The sequence below is a fragment of the Mesoplodon bidens genome (genome assembly GCF_964165515.1).
Source record: "Mesoplodon bidens genome assembly, chromosome: 6".
Classification (NCBI taxonomy): Eukaryota; Metazoa; Chordata; class Mammalia; order Artiodactyla; family Ziphiidae; genus Mesoplodon; species Mesoplodon bidens.
Genome location: NC_138162.1, coordinates 5,979,983 through 5,992,679, shown reverse-complemented (window position 1 = coordinate 5,992,679; position 12,697 = coordinate 5,979,983). Strand labels below are relative to the sequence as shown.

At 59.2% G+C, this 12,697-nt stretch overlaps 1 protein-coding gene across 1 annotated transcript in view; it reads left to right on the top strand.

Annotated features, from left to right (window-relative positions):
• Positions 1–11,354, top strand: part of HMCN2 (hemicentin 2) — a gene marked incomplete at its 5' end in the record, with an annotated part of 148,901 nt that extends 137,547 nt beyond the window's left edge. Inside the window, 12 exons of the mRNA XM_081237656.1 lie at positions 1,738–1,887; positions 3,549–3,686; positions 3,788–3,909; positions 4,246–4,483; positions 4,631–4,693; positions 4,805–4,927; positions 5,616–5,750; positions 6,832–6,960; positions 7,545–7,862; positions 8,612–8,731; positions 9,580–9,706; positions 10,721–11,354. Of these exons, the coding sequence (XP_081093782.1) occupies positions 1,738–1,887; positions 3,549–3,686; positions 3,788–3,909; positions 4,246–4,483; positions 4,631–4,693; positions 4,805–4,927; positions 5,616–5,750; positions 6,832–6,960; positions 7,545–7,862; positions 8,612–8,731; positions 9,580–9,706; positions 10,721–11,066 (2,009 nt within the window). The 3' untranslated portion in view covers positions 11,067–11,354. The remainder of the gene's footprint in view (positions 1–1,737; positions 1,888–3,548; positions 3,687–3,787; positions 3,910–4,245; positions 4,484–4,630; positions 4,694–4,804; positions 4,928–5,615; positions 5,751–6,831; positions 6,961–7,544; positions 7,863–8,611; positions 8,732–9,579; positions 9,707–10,720) is intronic.
• Between the last annotated feature and the right edge of the window lie 1,343 nt (positions 11,355–12,697).

Sequence of the window (12,697 nt, the reverse complement as noted above, 5' to 3'; positions counted from 1 at the left end):
GGTACCGAGGGTTAGGACTTCAGCACATCCTTTTAGGAGGACACAATTCAACCCATAACAGCAGCCTTACTTTTTTAATGGTAACAACTAATTTTTACCTTGTGTATGTTAATTGTAGAAAGGCCAGATAATTTTTTTAAATGTGTGAAGAAAAAAGTCATGATCAGTTATCTCCCATAATTCATTTAGAAATAGCTCAGTTAATTATTTGGGGTATATATTTCTACACTTTTTCTCTGAAGGTAAAGAGATACACTTTTTTCTTTTTACAAATGAGGTCAAATGTACAAGTTGTGTTTACAACCTGCCATATTTTCTTACTCCATCACGGACAATAGCCCATGACAATAAGCCTAGTCCACACCTTCTGTAATGATTTCATACCATTCCATAGGAACATGTTTTAAACTTAATTGCTGTTGGCTTCATTAAATAAACAACAGGTTTGTGGGTTTTGTTTTTTTTTTCCAGTTTCCCCTCCAAAAACTATGCCTGTGGTGCACATCTTTGTGTGCTGGACTGAATATTTCTATAGGATAAGTTCCTTCAAGGGACATTGCTATATAAAAGATATTCAAAGGCGTTGAGGCCCCCTAACTCTCTCCCTCCTTTCCCATAAGTCTGGGAGGGGCATCCTGGCCTTATGGGGGACAAGAGGCTGCTGAGTCACCTCATGTCTGAGAAGGTTACCAGTGGCTTGTCATTCCTGGCCTCCAATTTCCTGTCCCCTTCTAAAACTGCCAGGGTCACTCTGCTACCTTCTTATCTGCTGCTCCCAACACCTCCTTACCCCCTTATTACAAGGCCAGGGGAAGTTTCATGGCCTTTTCCTGTCCCCCCCATAAATCCCAGAGCTGCGGATATTGACGAGAGACATCCCAGATGGGCATCCAATCTCATCAAACCCCAGCTAAGGGCTGCAGGAAATGGCATTGCTTCCTGGAATCCAAAATTAACCAGCCCCCTGATCTATCCACTTAGGATCTTGGCAGTTGAGTGTTGTATGTTATTTTTTTGACAGATCATTGGCAATTTGTTGTCAATTTCCCCTGAGGGCTGGTGAGTGGAGAGGCAGGCTAGCTTCTGTCTATTGCAATCTATCCAAACGAGACAGCTGGCCCATTAGCCAGAGGAAGCAGCCCCCTGTGCCTGTATAATCCATTTGATTAGTGCTGAAGAGCATCTGCTAGCAGACTGCCTGGCGGCTGCTAGGAACTCAGCCCACCCCAGCTGGGCCAGCTGCAGGGCAGCTGGAGCCAGGGCCACTGATGGAATGGGAAGTGTTCAGGTGGCAGCATTCACTTCCTGGCCCGGTGCCCTGCCTCTCCTCCCTGGCTCCTCCAGTGTGCCAGGCCCCCCGCCCCCATCACTTGGCATTTTAGAACCCAACAGGTCTTTAGTGCATCTGTGGTCCCACCTCCTCATTTTATAGATAAGCCAACTCAAGTGTGGCTTGGGGGCCAGACTTGCCCAGGTTTTCAAGAAGGTGATGGCAGAGCCAGAATTAGAAGCTGGCACCATCCCTGTGTGGGGCTCCTCTTAAAAGTCTCCCTTCTGTCTAGAAGCCAGGATCCCCTGAGTGTTGAGTTCATCACCCATTAGCTGTGTGTCCTAGGGCAAGTTCCTGCCCCTCTCTGAGCCTCAGTTTACTCCTTCATGAAATGGAAAACAGTACCTGCATATCCCTGAGGGCACAGAGGTGGATAGTGTCACTCTTGTTCTCTTCCTTCCTCACAGGGGAGCCCCGGGGGAGCCGGGGCAGCATGTTTGGGGTGATCAATGGGCAGAAATTTGGTATGGCTGTCCTCAACACCAGCGTGCAACAGGAGGCACGTTCTGGGGTCACCACCATCTGCAGCAGCATCAGCCACATCCCTGCGAGTGTGGGTAAGTGGGGGCCAGAGCATCTCCTGCGTCTGGGGACCCTCCGACCTGAGCTGAGTCTGAGCCAAAGTGGATCGAGGTGCAGGCCACTTCCTCTCCACCCCACAGCCCCCAACCAAACAAAATAACTGCATTTAAGGTCAGCCCGAGAGTGCGAAATTACCAGTATTATGTGAATGCAGGGTCAGATTGTGACTTTTGAAACCACTGATTGCTATGTGAGGTTTTTTTCCCACTGTTAAGGCAAGAGCTGCTACAGAAGTGAAGGGGTCGCTAATAAGGAGTAAGGGATATGGGCTGCAGGGGACAGAAAAGGGGAAACGTGGAGAATAAAATTAGCTAGAAGGCCCAGAGAACCAAGAAATGTCCTCTGTCAAACAGATTCATAAAATAGTGTGTCCTAAGCAAATGGAATGTTCTGGAGAGACATTACAGACGCTGCTGTAATGGACCCTGCCATCTCACCCTGCCCAGGGGGGTCCTGCATCCCCTCATGGGGGTCCAGAGCAGGGAGAGGGCAGTGTGGACAGGGGCTTTGCTAAAAGCAGCCCCTCCAGAGCTGCCCTTGACCACAGACTGTGTGAGCAGTGGGAGGTCAGGGGACTCTGGCTTGTGGTGGGGGGGGGGGGTCACTCCGGGCTGGCTGTTGGCAGAGAGGGAGTGAAGTGAGACACTGCCCAGGTGTGGCTGCTTCTTCCAGCTTCAGGAGCAGGAACCATAGAGAAGCATCTGGCTCCAGGCCAGGCATGCCTGGCTCTGTTTAGTGGAAGCAGAGGCACAGGGAGGCCGAGAAGTTTCTGCTCCCAGGGACAGGGGCGCAGCTGGCTCCCGTGAACATCAGCCCTCTGGTACCTCTTCTGAGCCAGCAGTTTGGCTGAGAAGCTGGACCATCCCTGGTCCCAAGCAAACAGCATTGCCCCTTCCCCAGTCCCAGACCCCACCTGGCCTGAGAGGAGGGCTGGGCATCGTGGGAAGGTCTGAGAATCCGTGTCCAGGGCACTTTTGGGCTCTTTTTTCCAAGTCAGTGGTTTAGAACGATCCTCCCTCTCCCAGGCTCTTCTGGAAGGTGTCTGCAGTTTAGGAGACAGTTGATTTTCTGCTTGGTCCAGCATGTATGTAGTGATGGTCGATGCAGTCCCATGCTCTGTGGTGACCCAGTAGCCCTCAATATTTATTGAATTCAGTTGAATATTAAAGGCACTTCTTCGTATAAATATATTTTGCTAATTTTCACAATTACCCCACGAAGTAGGGTTTTTTGGGGGTTTTTTTTGCGGTACGCGGGCCTCTCACTGCTGTGGCCTCTCCCGTTGCGGAGCATAGGCTCCGGACGCGCAGGCTCAGCGGCCATGGTTCACGGGCCCAGCCGCTCCGCGGCACGTGGGATCTTCCCGGACCGGGGCACGAACCCGTGTCCCCTGCATCGGCAGGCGGACTCTCAACCACTGCGCCACCAGGGAAGCCCACGAAGTCGTTTTTGTCTTCACCGCTTCCCACCTTCTGATCTAATTACTGGCCCAGGCAATCACGGGCTAGGCCTGGGTAGGGAGGGAGGGGGCTGAGCTCTCCTGGGGGCAGTAGGGAGCTGCAGAGGGACCTTGAGCAGGACAGCGGCTGCCCTCGGGACCTGGCTCTAACCCAGCCTCTGTGTCCACCCCGTCCAGGGCCTCTGATGCGGGTGCTCGTGGTCATCATCGCCCCCATCTACTGGGCTCTGGCCAGAGAGAGTGGAGGTGCCCTGAACGGCCACTCCCTGACGGGCGGCCGCTTCCAGCAGGAGTCGCATGTGGAGTTTGCCACGGGTGAGTGGGGGGTCTCCCCGAGGTGGGCCAGGTGGGGCTGAGGTCTGAGCCTAGGGCCTCTCCCCCGAGGTGACTCCAGGCTGGGTGGGGATGGATTGCAGGGGAGCTGCTCACGATGACCCAGGTGGCCCGGGGCCTGGATCCCGATGGCTTCCTACTCCTCGACGTGGTGGTCAATGGCATCGTCCCCGAGAGCCTGGCGGACGCAGATCTGCAAGTGCAGGTGGGGGGAGAGCCCTGGGGTGTGCAGATGGGGTGCGCGCGCGAGACACTGGCATGTCCTGCCCCAACCCTCCCCGAGCAGCCGGGCCCACTTTCCTTCCTGACTCCCCCAGCAGGGTCTGGGGCGTGGCCTGGCTGGGCTGAGGGGAGGACTAATCCCACAGCAGGAGGATGCTCTGGCCCAGCTTCGCAGACAGATCAAGGGTGCTCAGCTGGTTGGAAGAAGAGCTGAAAGGCCCACCAGGCCCACACCCCAGCATCCCCACTGGAGGCTGAGCGTCCCTCGCCCCTTGGAGGTTGATACCGTGGTGTCCTCCTCCCCACCGGCCTGTTGCAGGACTTCCAGGAGCAGTACGTGCAGACAGGGCCTGGCCGGCTCTTTGTGGGCTCCACGCAGAGCTTCCTGCAGGACAGCCTTGTCTCGTTCCTGCGCGGCAACCACAGCATCCGGTACCACGCGGCCCAGGGCCCCCGGCCGCAGCTTGTGCAGCACCTGCGGGCCTCCACTATCAGCTCGGCCTTCGACCCCGAGGCCAAGGCCCTGCGCTTCCAGCTCTCCACGGCCCTGCAAGCTGGTGAGGCCCCCGTCCCGTCTCCACCCCCCACTGCCCCAGCCAGATGCTGCCAGGGCCCCCACATGGGCCTGGGCTCTCTATCCCCGGGCGCCTTGGGCACTGGGGCCCTCGTGTCCTCAGGGTCTCTCCCCTTTCTTTGCCTAGCAGAAGAGAATGACGTCGGCTGCCCAGAGGGCTTTGAGCTGGACACCCAAGGAGAGTTTTGCGTGGGTGAGCACACCTCCCCACCCCGGCAGGGACGAGGGAGGCCTCAGCCTGGGAGGGACGGAGGGCTGGAGGGCCTGTGAGCGCAGACCACCGGACCGCTCCCCCTGCCCGCAGACAGGGACGAGTGCTCGGGCAGCCCCAGCCCCTGTGCCCACTCCTGCCGCAATGTGCCCGGCCGCTTCTCTTGCTCCTGCCCAGCTGGCTTCACCCTGGCCAGGGATGAAAGGACCTGCAGAGGTGAGTGGGCCCCAGGTGGAGAGGCTCATCTTGGACCTGGCCCAGGTGTGCTCAGGGAGATTCCGGGGCTGGGACCCTGGCCAGGGGGCACATCCCTCAGGGGACATGAACCTAAGGGTTCCCATGCCCTGTTCCCACTGAGAACTTCTTATTTTGAGGGCCACAGAGGGGAGAGGCTCAAGTACTGACAGGCGATAGGGATCTCTAAAGACATGCATGTGGCCACCACGTGCTCACGGCACGCACACCCGCTGAAGCTTTCCCAGCCCTCAGCGGGCATTTCCAGTCCACCAGGCTTGGAAGTGAGCTGATACCCATCTGGCCCTCTTGCCCTGCTTCCCCCATAATGAAGCTGCTGGACGATAAATCTGACCCTGAGACGCTGTCTGGACTCTGATCCCACACCTGTGTCCCTCCATCCCACCAGTGGGGCCTGGTGTGGCCAAGTCTCTTTGGGGCACCCAAAGGGCATTGTGTGCAGCCTTACTTCAGATGCTACAGGCCAGGGCCTCCGGGTCCCTCAGAGGAGGCTCTGTGTTTCTGGGGCTGCGGAGATGATGGACAAAGCTAGCAGGAGGGGTGGGGACCTTCCTGCCAGGGGCTTCTGGGCCTAAGGACGAAGCCTGTGTGGGTAGGCTGGGCCTGGGGACAAGTGTTCATGCAGCCCCTGCCCACGTCCCCCCCACAGATGTGGACGAGTGTGCTTGGGAGGCCGATCCTTGCCGAGAGGGACAGCGCTGCATGAACCTGCTGGGGTCCTACCGTTGCCTCCCTAACTGCAGGCCTGGCTTCCGGGTGGCCACTGATGGAGCCGGTTGTGAAGGTGACGGGGGCATGGTGCCGGGCTGTCCTGACTCCCGGGAACCCAGTGATTGCCAGGGTTCAGCAGAGGGCATGCTGTGTGCCACTGGGACGCTGGGCCTGCAGGGAAACCGGAACTCTCTTGGCAGAAGGAGTCGAGTGAGGCCAGGGAGAAAGCCTGAGCTGGGCTCAGGAGGTCTGAGTCCTGACCCAGCCTGGCTGCTGGTGACTTGAGTCCCTTTGGCAAGTGTCTTTTCCTTTCTGGGTCTCAGTTTTCTTATCTGTCTGGTGAAGGGGGACCAGGTCAGGGATGGCAAACATGTGCCACATCTACTGCCACTTCCCCTCTTTCCCCTCACGGATCATGGTCCAGCCCACAGACAGCCTCTGAATCCTTCTCAACACAGCTTCTCCAGCTACAGTGGCTACTATGAATCAGTTGCAGTGGGCCTTTGAGACAAATCCTAGGTGCCACCCCTGGATGGGTGACCTCTAGGGTCCTTCCTGTTCTAGAATTCTAGGCTCTCATGACTGTGGGTCCTCCTGGTTTCCCCAAGAGAGGCCGTCAGTGGAGGGGGAGAGCGTGGTAAACTTGGACTCAGAAGAGGCAGCCATCCCATTTCATCCCATTTCTAGGCTCCTCCTGCCTTCCTCCCGCCCTCCCTCCCTTCCTTCTCACCAGTTTTTGAGCCCGGCCCATATACCAGGGTCCTAAGCCCTTCATGTGCATGATCTAGTTTTCTCCCCATGATCCCATGAAGGAGTCCTATCGTGACCCCATTTTACAGATGAGGAAACTGAGGCTCAGAGAGGGAGAGTTACTGGCTCAAGGATCAAGAGACATGGCAGAGCTGAGTCCACACCCAGGACTCTGCCTCCAAAACCCACCTTTTAAGCCCCTTTCTTCTTTTGGACCCAGAACCTTCTTACCCTCCAAAGCTGGTATAATTAGGAAGGGTGGTTGCAAACGCTGGCATTCCTCCTGGTGGCACTGAAGTTGGAGATGGGGATGGGGATGAGGCCCAGATGCGGAGACACATGGTATGTCCCAGGGGGAGGGACTGTGGGCTCAGCGCCCCCCGCCCTTGCCCCTGCCTTTCCAGATGTGGACGAGTGTCTGGAGCAGACAGACGAGTGTCACTACAGCCAGATCTGTGAGAACACCCCAGGCGGGCACCACTGCGGCTGCCCCAGGGGGTACCGGGTCCAGGGCCCCGGCCTGCCCTGCCTAGGTATGGGGAGAGCCACCCCCTCCCTGGGACACTGGTCAGCACCCACAGCTCACGGGCAGGGATCGGTTATGACAGGGGTGACATTGAGTTCTGTGAATAGAACAGCAGCCAACACCGATTGCGTGCCCACCATGTGCCTGATCCATGCTTTGCCTGCTGTTTCCCACCGAAACCTCACCCCCTGCCCGGCAAGGTCACCTTCTCTGGGAGCCCAGGAGGAGGAGGCGGGTGGAGAGAAGTGGGTGGGTCTCAGAGAGGCTTTGCAGGTGGAATGGACCTCACCAGGAGGCTGAAGGGAGGGGTGCTGAGGGACACTGGGGTCCGGAGCTCAGAGCTGGGGGTGGGGTGGGGGGCCTCTCTGAGCAGTAGAGGCTGGAGCGGGAGAGGAGGCTGGGGTGGTCTGGGAGAGGAGACTGGGGGTGGTCCAGGAGAGGGAGGGCTTGGGGGCAGGCCTGGGTGCAGCGGGTGAGGCAGCTGGATTCTGGGGAGCGCCGGAGAGCAGTGGAGGCGGCTGGAGCCCGGTGGAGCGGCTGCAGTGAGCCCTGAGCCACCTTGGCACCCTGCCTGGTTCTGCTCCTCTCCAGATATCAACGAGTGCCAGCAGCTGCCCCGGAGCTGTGCCTACCAGTGCCACAACCTCCAGGGCAGCTACCGCTGCCTGTGCCCTCCAGGCCAGACCCTCCTCCGAGACGGCAGGACTTGCACCCCGCTGGAGCGCAGTGGACCAAACGCGACCACCGTCAGCCACTGGGACCCCTTGGTGGCCTGGCTGCGTCCCCGCGCCCCCGTCCCTGGTGGGTCCTACCACGCCTGGGTCTCCCTCCGACCGGGCCCCAGAGCCCTGAGCGTGGGCCGGGCCTGGTGCCCGCCTGGCTTCATCCGGCAGAATGGCGTCTGCACGGGTAAGACGGAGCCCCAGCCGTGCCCACTGGGGACACACCCCGCTATGTTGTCTCAGGCTCCTGGGCTGGGCGTGTGGGCACCACACCCGTGTTCAGAAACCCAGGGTTCACAGGCAAGCCGGGTAGGCGGTGCAGGCAGACGGAAGCCTCCTCGCTACGAGGTTTCTTGGAGTCCTGGCTGTGCTCATCAGCTAGGGGCTTCCAAAGCGGATGAAGTCCTTTCCAAACCATTTGACTTCAGGACACTTTACCCAGAGGGAAGGCAGAGGTTCCCAGGAACCCACTTTGAGAACATTCCTCTTGGTGTGCAGAGGTGAAGCAGTCAGGGAGGGAAGGAGTATGTTCCAGGTTGACATGAGAATGTGAACAGGGACTGGGGGGTGCGACAGGGGCAGGGGGTGTCGAGGAGAGTCCCTGGGCCCTGCGGAGACTGGCGCCGGGCTGCAGAGGTGCAAAGGGGGAGGGTAACCTGGAGGGCGGATGTGCTTCAGCGTTGCCACCTGGGCAGAGGGTGTCCTGGAAGCGCTGTCTCCACCCCCATGCCTTGGTGCGCGTCAAGCCCAGGGACTCTCCTAACCTCGCAATCCAGGGTTGGGTGGGGCAGGGCAGGGAGAAGGCCCAGGTGCCTAAGGCAGGGACTTCCCTGGCTTGTCCTGAGCCCTGCGGTTAGTCGTGTGGCCACCTGGGCATCTGTGACTCAGTGTTTCTCTGTCCCCATCCCCCCACCCCACTCCCATGCCCCGAGCCAGATCTGGACGAGTGCCGGGTGAGGAACCTGTGCCAGCACGCCTGCCGGAACACCGAGGGCAGCTACCAGTGCCTCTGCCCCGCTGGTTACCGCCTCCTCCCCAGCGGGAAGAACTGCCAGGGTGAGCAGGAGGGGGCTTCTCACACCCAGTCTGCTCTCTCCAGCCCCTTCCCAACCATCTCATGTGAGGGAGGGGCAGGGAGGGGGTAAGTGCCACCCCCAGGTGGCCAGAGCCAGGCCGGGACCCACACTCCAAGCAGGAGCTCAGAAACTGCATGGGCAGGCTCTGAAAACAGCCCTGGGGGTCGACTGCTGCTCTGCTGTGTGTCACTGGGCAACTCACTTCACTTCTCTGTGCCTCAGTCTCCTGGTGAGATGGGGCTAACAGAGCCCTCCCCTAAATGCTGGGAAGAGACGTGTGGAGGGCGGGCACAGAACTGGTGCTCGCAGCAAGGCAGCTGCTGCTGGGAGTAGCAGGGAAGTCCTCCAACTCCCAGGCCAAGTGCATTTTCCCTAACTAAGGTGCTCTGGGGTCCAGCCAGTCATGCTGCTTTTGCCCTGTAAAGCAGGAATCATGTCTGCCTTGCCAGTCTCCATCCCTCCCTCTCTGTCACGGGGGTCAGTGAATGTCCTCTGAGAGAGTGGGGCTCCTATCGGGGGCAGAGAAGGATCATGGGCAGTGGCTGCTCTGGGTCTGAGGGCAGCCCTCATCTCCCCCAGCCTCTCCACCCCAGCTCTAGGCTCAGGAGGTCCCCAGAGTGCCCACCTGGGGAAATGGGGAGGTGCTAGGAGACTGCCACCTGGGCTGTCATGGGTCAGGCTGGCTGGGGACCGGGGAAGGGGCCGTGCACCTTGCTGCCCTCGGAAGGCATCTCTCTCCCACTTAACCCTGCCCCATGCCTTCCCTGGCCCCTCCCCACTTTGCTCCATCTTTTCACCCCCCATCTCTTCACCTACCTCCCCGCCCAGACATCAACGAGTGTCAGGAGGACAGTATCGAGTGCGGGCCCAGCCAGATGTGCTTCAACACCCGCGGCAGCTACCAGTGTGTGAACACGCCGTGTCCTGCCACCTTCCGGCAGGGCTCCAGCCCTGGGTAAGGGCTGAGCTGGCTGGGGGATGAATGGGGAGGATTCCCTGCCAGGATCTGGGCAGCCGACACTCTGGCTCCTGTATAGCCAGAAGGAGGAAGGAGGGCCTCCAGGAAGGCCCCGTCTCGGGCAGAGACCCTCTTAGGGTCAGTGGGTCAACCCTGCCAGGACTCCTGGGCGGGGCCCCTGAGCTCACGGGGCAGTGTGCCCTCAAGCACTTTCCTGCAGCCACCTGGGGTGTGAGCTCACCTGGGCAGTATCATTTCCTGCACAGTGATGCTTGGGCCATGCACGGAGCACAGGGGGCTGGGAGACACTAGAGTCAGGAGAGGACTGGAGGGAGGAAGGGGTGCTGGGAGATGAACACACAGGGACACATGGGAACACATGCATACATTCAGGAAACTCTGGACCCAGGAACACACATGCAGGCGCATAAACCCCACCCAGAATCCCACACAAAACCCCAGGGCTCAGACATGCACAGCTACACAAACACAAAATACATTTCTCTCACTGTGGCTACAGACACTCCTAAACACGCACAGACATGGGGACGGACCTTGGCTGACACCAGCTGCAGCTGTTAGGGAAAGGATCCTGGGGTGGCGACTTGCCCCGGACTCTACTAACCAGGAAGCCTAGGCTGATGTGGGGGGAGAGAGGGAGTGGGCACCCTTGGCAAGGCTGAGCACGAGTCTTTGAGCATAACCCCACCCCCCCCAAATCCAGAGCCCGTGACTCAGCTCTGGGGCTGCGCGGGACCTGGAGGTCTGTAAATTTTATCACCTATGGGGGGGACCTGCTCGGATGGGAAAGGGCACGTCTCTGGCTTCCTGGGGCCTCAGTTTGCCGCTCTCTAAAATGGGCTAACAGTGGCACTTGTAGAGAGGCACAGGGCGCGTGGGGTGGGGGGTCGGCACATGGCTGAACTTCGGGGATCGGGGGTGAGATCCGGTTTATGCGACCGGGCACGCTCAGATGGCAACCCAGAGTCCGTCGGTCTGTCCCGCCCGCAGGACGTGCTTCCGGCGCTGCTCGCAGGACTGCAGCGCGGGCGGCCCCTCCACGCTGCAGTACAAGTTGCTGCCGCTGCCCCTGGGCGTGCGCGCCCTCCAAGACGTGGTCCGCCTGGCCGCCTTCTCCGAGGCCGGCGTCCCCGCCAACCGCACGGAGCTTAGCGTGCTGGAGCCCGACCCGCGCAGCCCCTTCGCCCTGCGCCCGCTGCGCGCCGGCCGCGGCGCGGTCTACACCCGCCGCGCGCTCACCCGCGCGGGCCTCTACCGGCTCACCGTGCGCGCCGCGGCGCCGCGCCACCAAAGCGTCTTCGTCCTGCTCATCGCCGTGTCCCCCTACCCCTACTGAGGGTTGCGGTCATGGGCAGCGGCTTTGGGGCCAGCGACCTCCGGGGATGGGGGGTGGAGAGGCCCCGGCCGCCCCGCCCAGGTGGCCCTTGCCCACGCCACCTGCTGTGGCAAGCGACGTCATCTTCTCCTGCCCCTGTGCGTCAGCGAGACCTGCAGCAAACACGACCCTGCGCGCAGCGCAGCCTTGACCCCGGGACAGCGAGAACCCGAGCTCCCCCTACTCCCCCGCCCCCACTGTGGGGGTGGAGCCCGGCAGGCAGGTGACAATGGCTGCCCTCAGGTGGCAAAGGGCAAAGGGTTGGGGTGAAGCCTGACCAGCTTCTCCAGGCTTGCCCCAAGCCCCAGGGGAAACTGGCTCGGGACACAGGGCACCAAGACACCCGAGGGGAGGGGCAGGCCCTACCCTGTGGTGACGGCAGGAACTGTGACCCGCCCATACCTGGCACTGTCATGCTGAACCCGGTGTGTGTATGTATACTATAAAAACGTTTGCTTTTACCAATTCGATTTCTTGATCCAGTTATTTTGCTTTGGTAAGGAGGGGCTTTGGCTGGGAGGGAGACCACCACCCTTCTGGTCCAGGAGCACCAGAGGAGGAGTCCAGGAGCCTCTAATCTTTATTCGCAGGGTGGCTCTGGCACCTTTCTGGGCTCAGTTTACTCATCCAAAAATATGAAAATGCGACAGTGTCCCCACCCCCAAGGCTGTGGGAGAATTAAATGAGAAGGAAATTTATCACACAGACAGCAGCTATCCATGGGAGCAAAAAGTAATGCTTAATTAAGAATAATTCCTAATTATATTTAATGAAGTAATTAAATTTAATCATTCCGTCATCCACCAAAGATTCATTAGGTCCTGCTTATGTGCCAGGCAGTGAACGTGAAAATCCCTGTGCTTGTGAGCTTATGTTCTTCGGGGCAAAGGGTTTATAAACAGCAAGGAAATGAAGAGTGAAATGTGTACTTGTCCGTCAGTGAGGGTGCTGGGGAGAAAACCTAGGTTGGGAAGTGCGGGTTAGGGGGGCAGTTTTTAATAGGCCGTCAGCACGGGAGCAGAGACCTGAGGAAGGTGAGGGACAGACATCTGCAGGAAGGGTGTTTTGGCAGAGGGAACAGCAAATACCAGGGCCCTCTGGCAGGAGGATGCTCTGGGGTGGAGGTCTGGCAAGGAGGTGGGGGGGCGGGTAGCTGGAGCTGGGGGTCGGTGGGGGGAAGGAAGAGGGAGGTGTGATTAGAAAGGTTAGCGGGTTGGGGCAGATCGTTAGGGTTCTTGGCTTTGACAGGGGGAGCTGGGGAGGGACACGATTAGAATGTCTATGTATGTATTGACCTGTCTCCAGTGTGCTGGGACAGGACTCCTGAGAAGCCCAGTGCTGCTTTTCCTCCCACTCCCCCCGACCCTCTCCCTGCTCTCCTGCCTGGGCTGCCTGCAGCCCCTGCCAGCTGTCCCTCAACACAGTCTGGCAGAAGGAGGCTGTCTCTCTTGCACGTGGTTCTGGAGGGGAGGGATCCTTTCTTCCCACTGTCTTTGGTCACTGTGACTCTGTCACCCACCCCTTAGCATCCCCGTCTCTCATCTGGGCAGCAAGGAAAGCTGAGTTATTTCCCACTAAGGTATGAATGACCA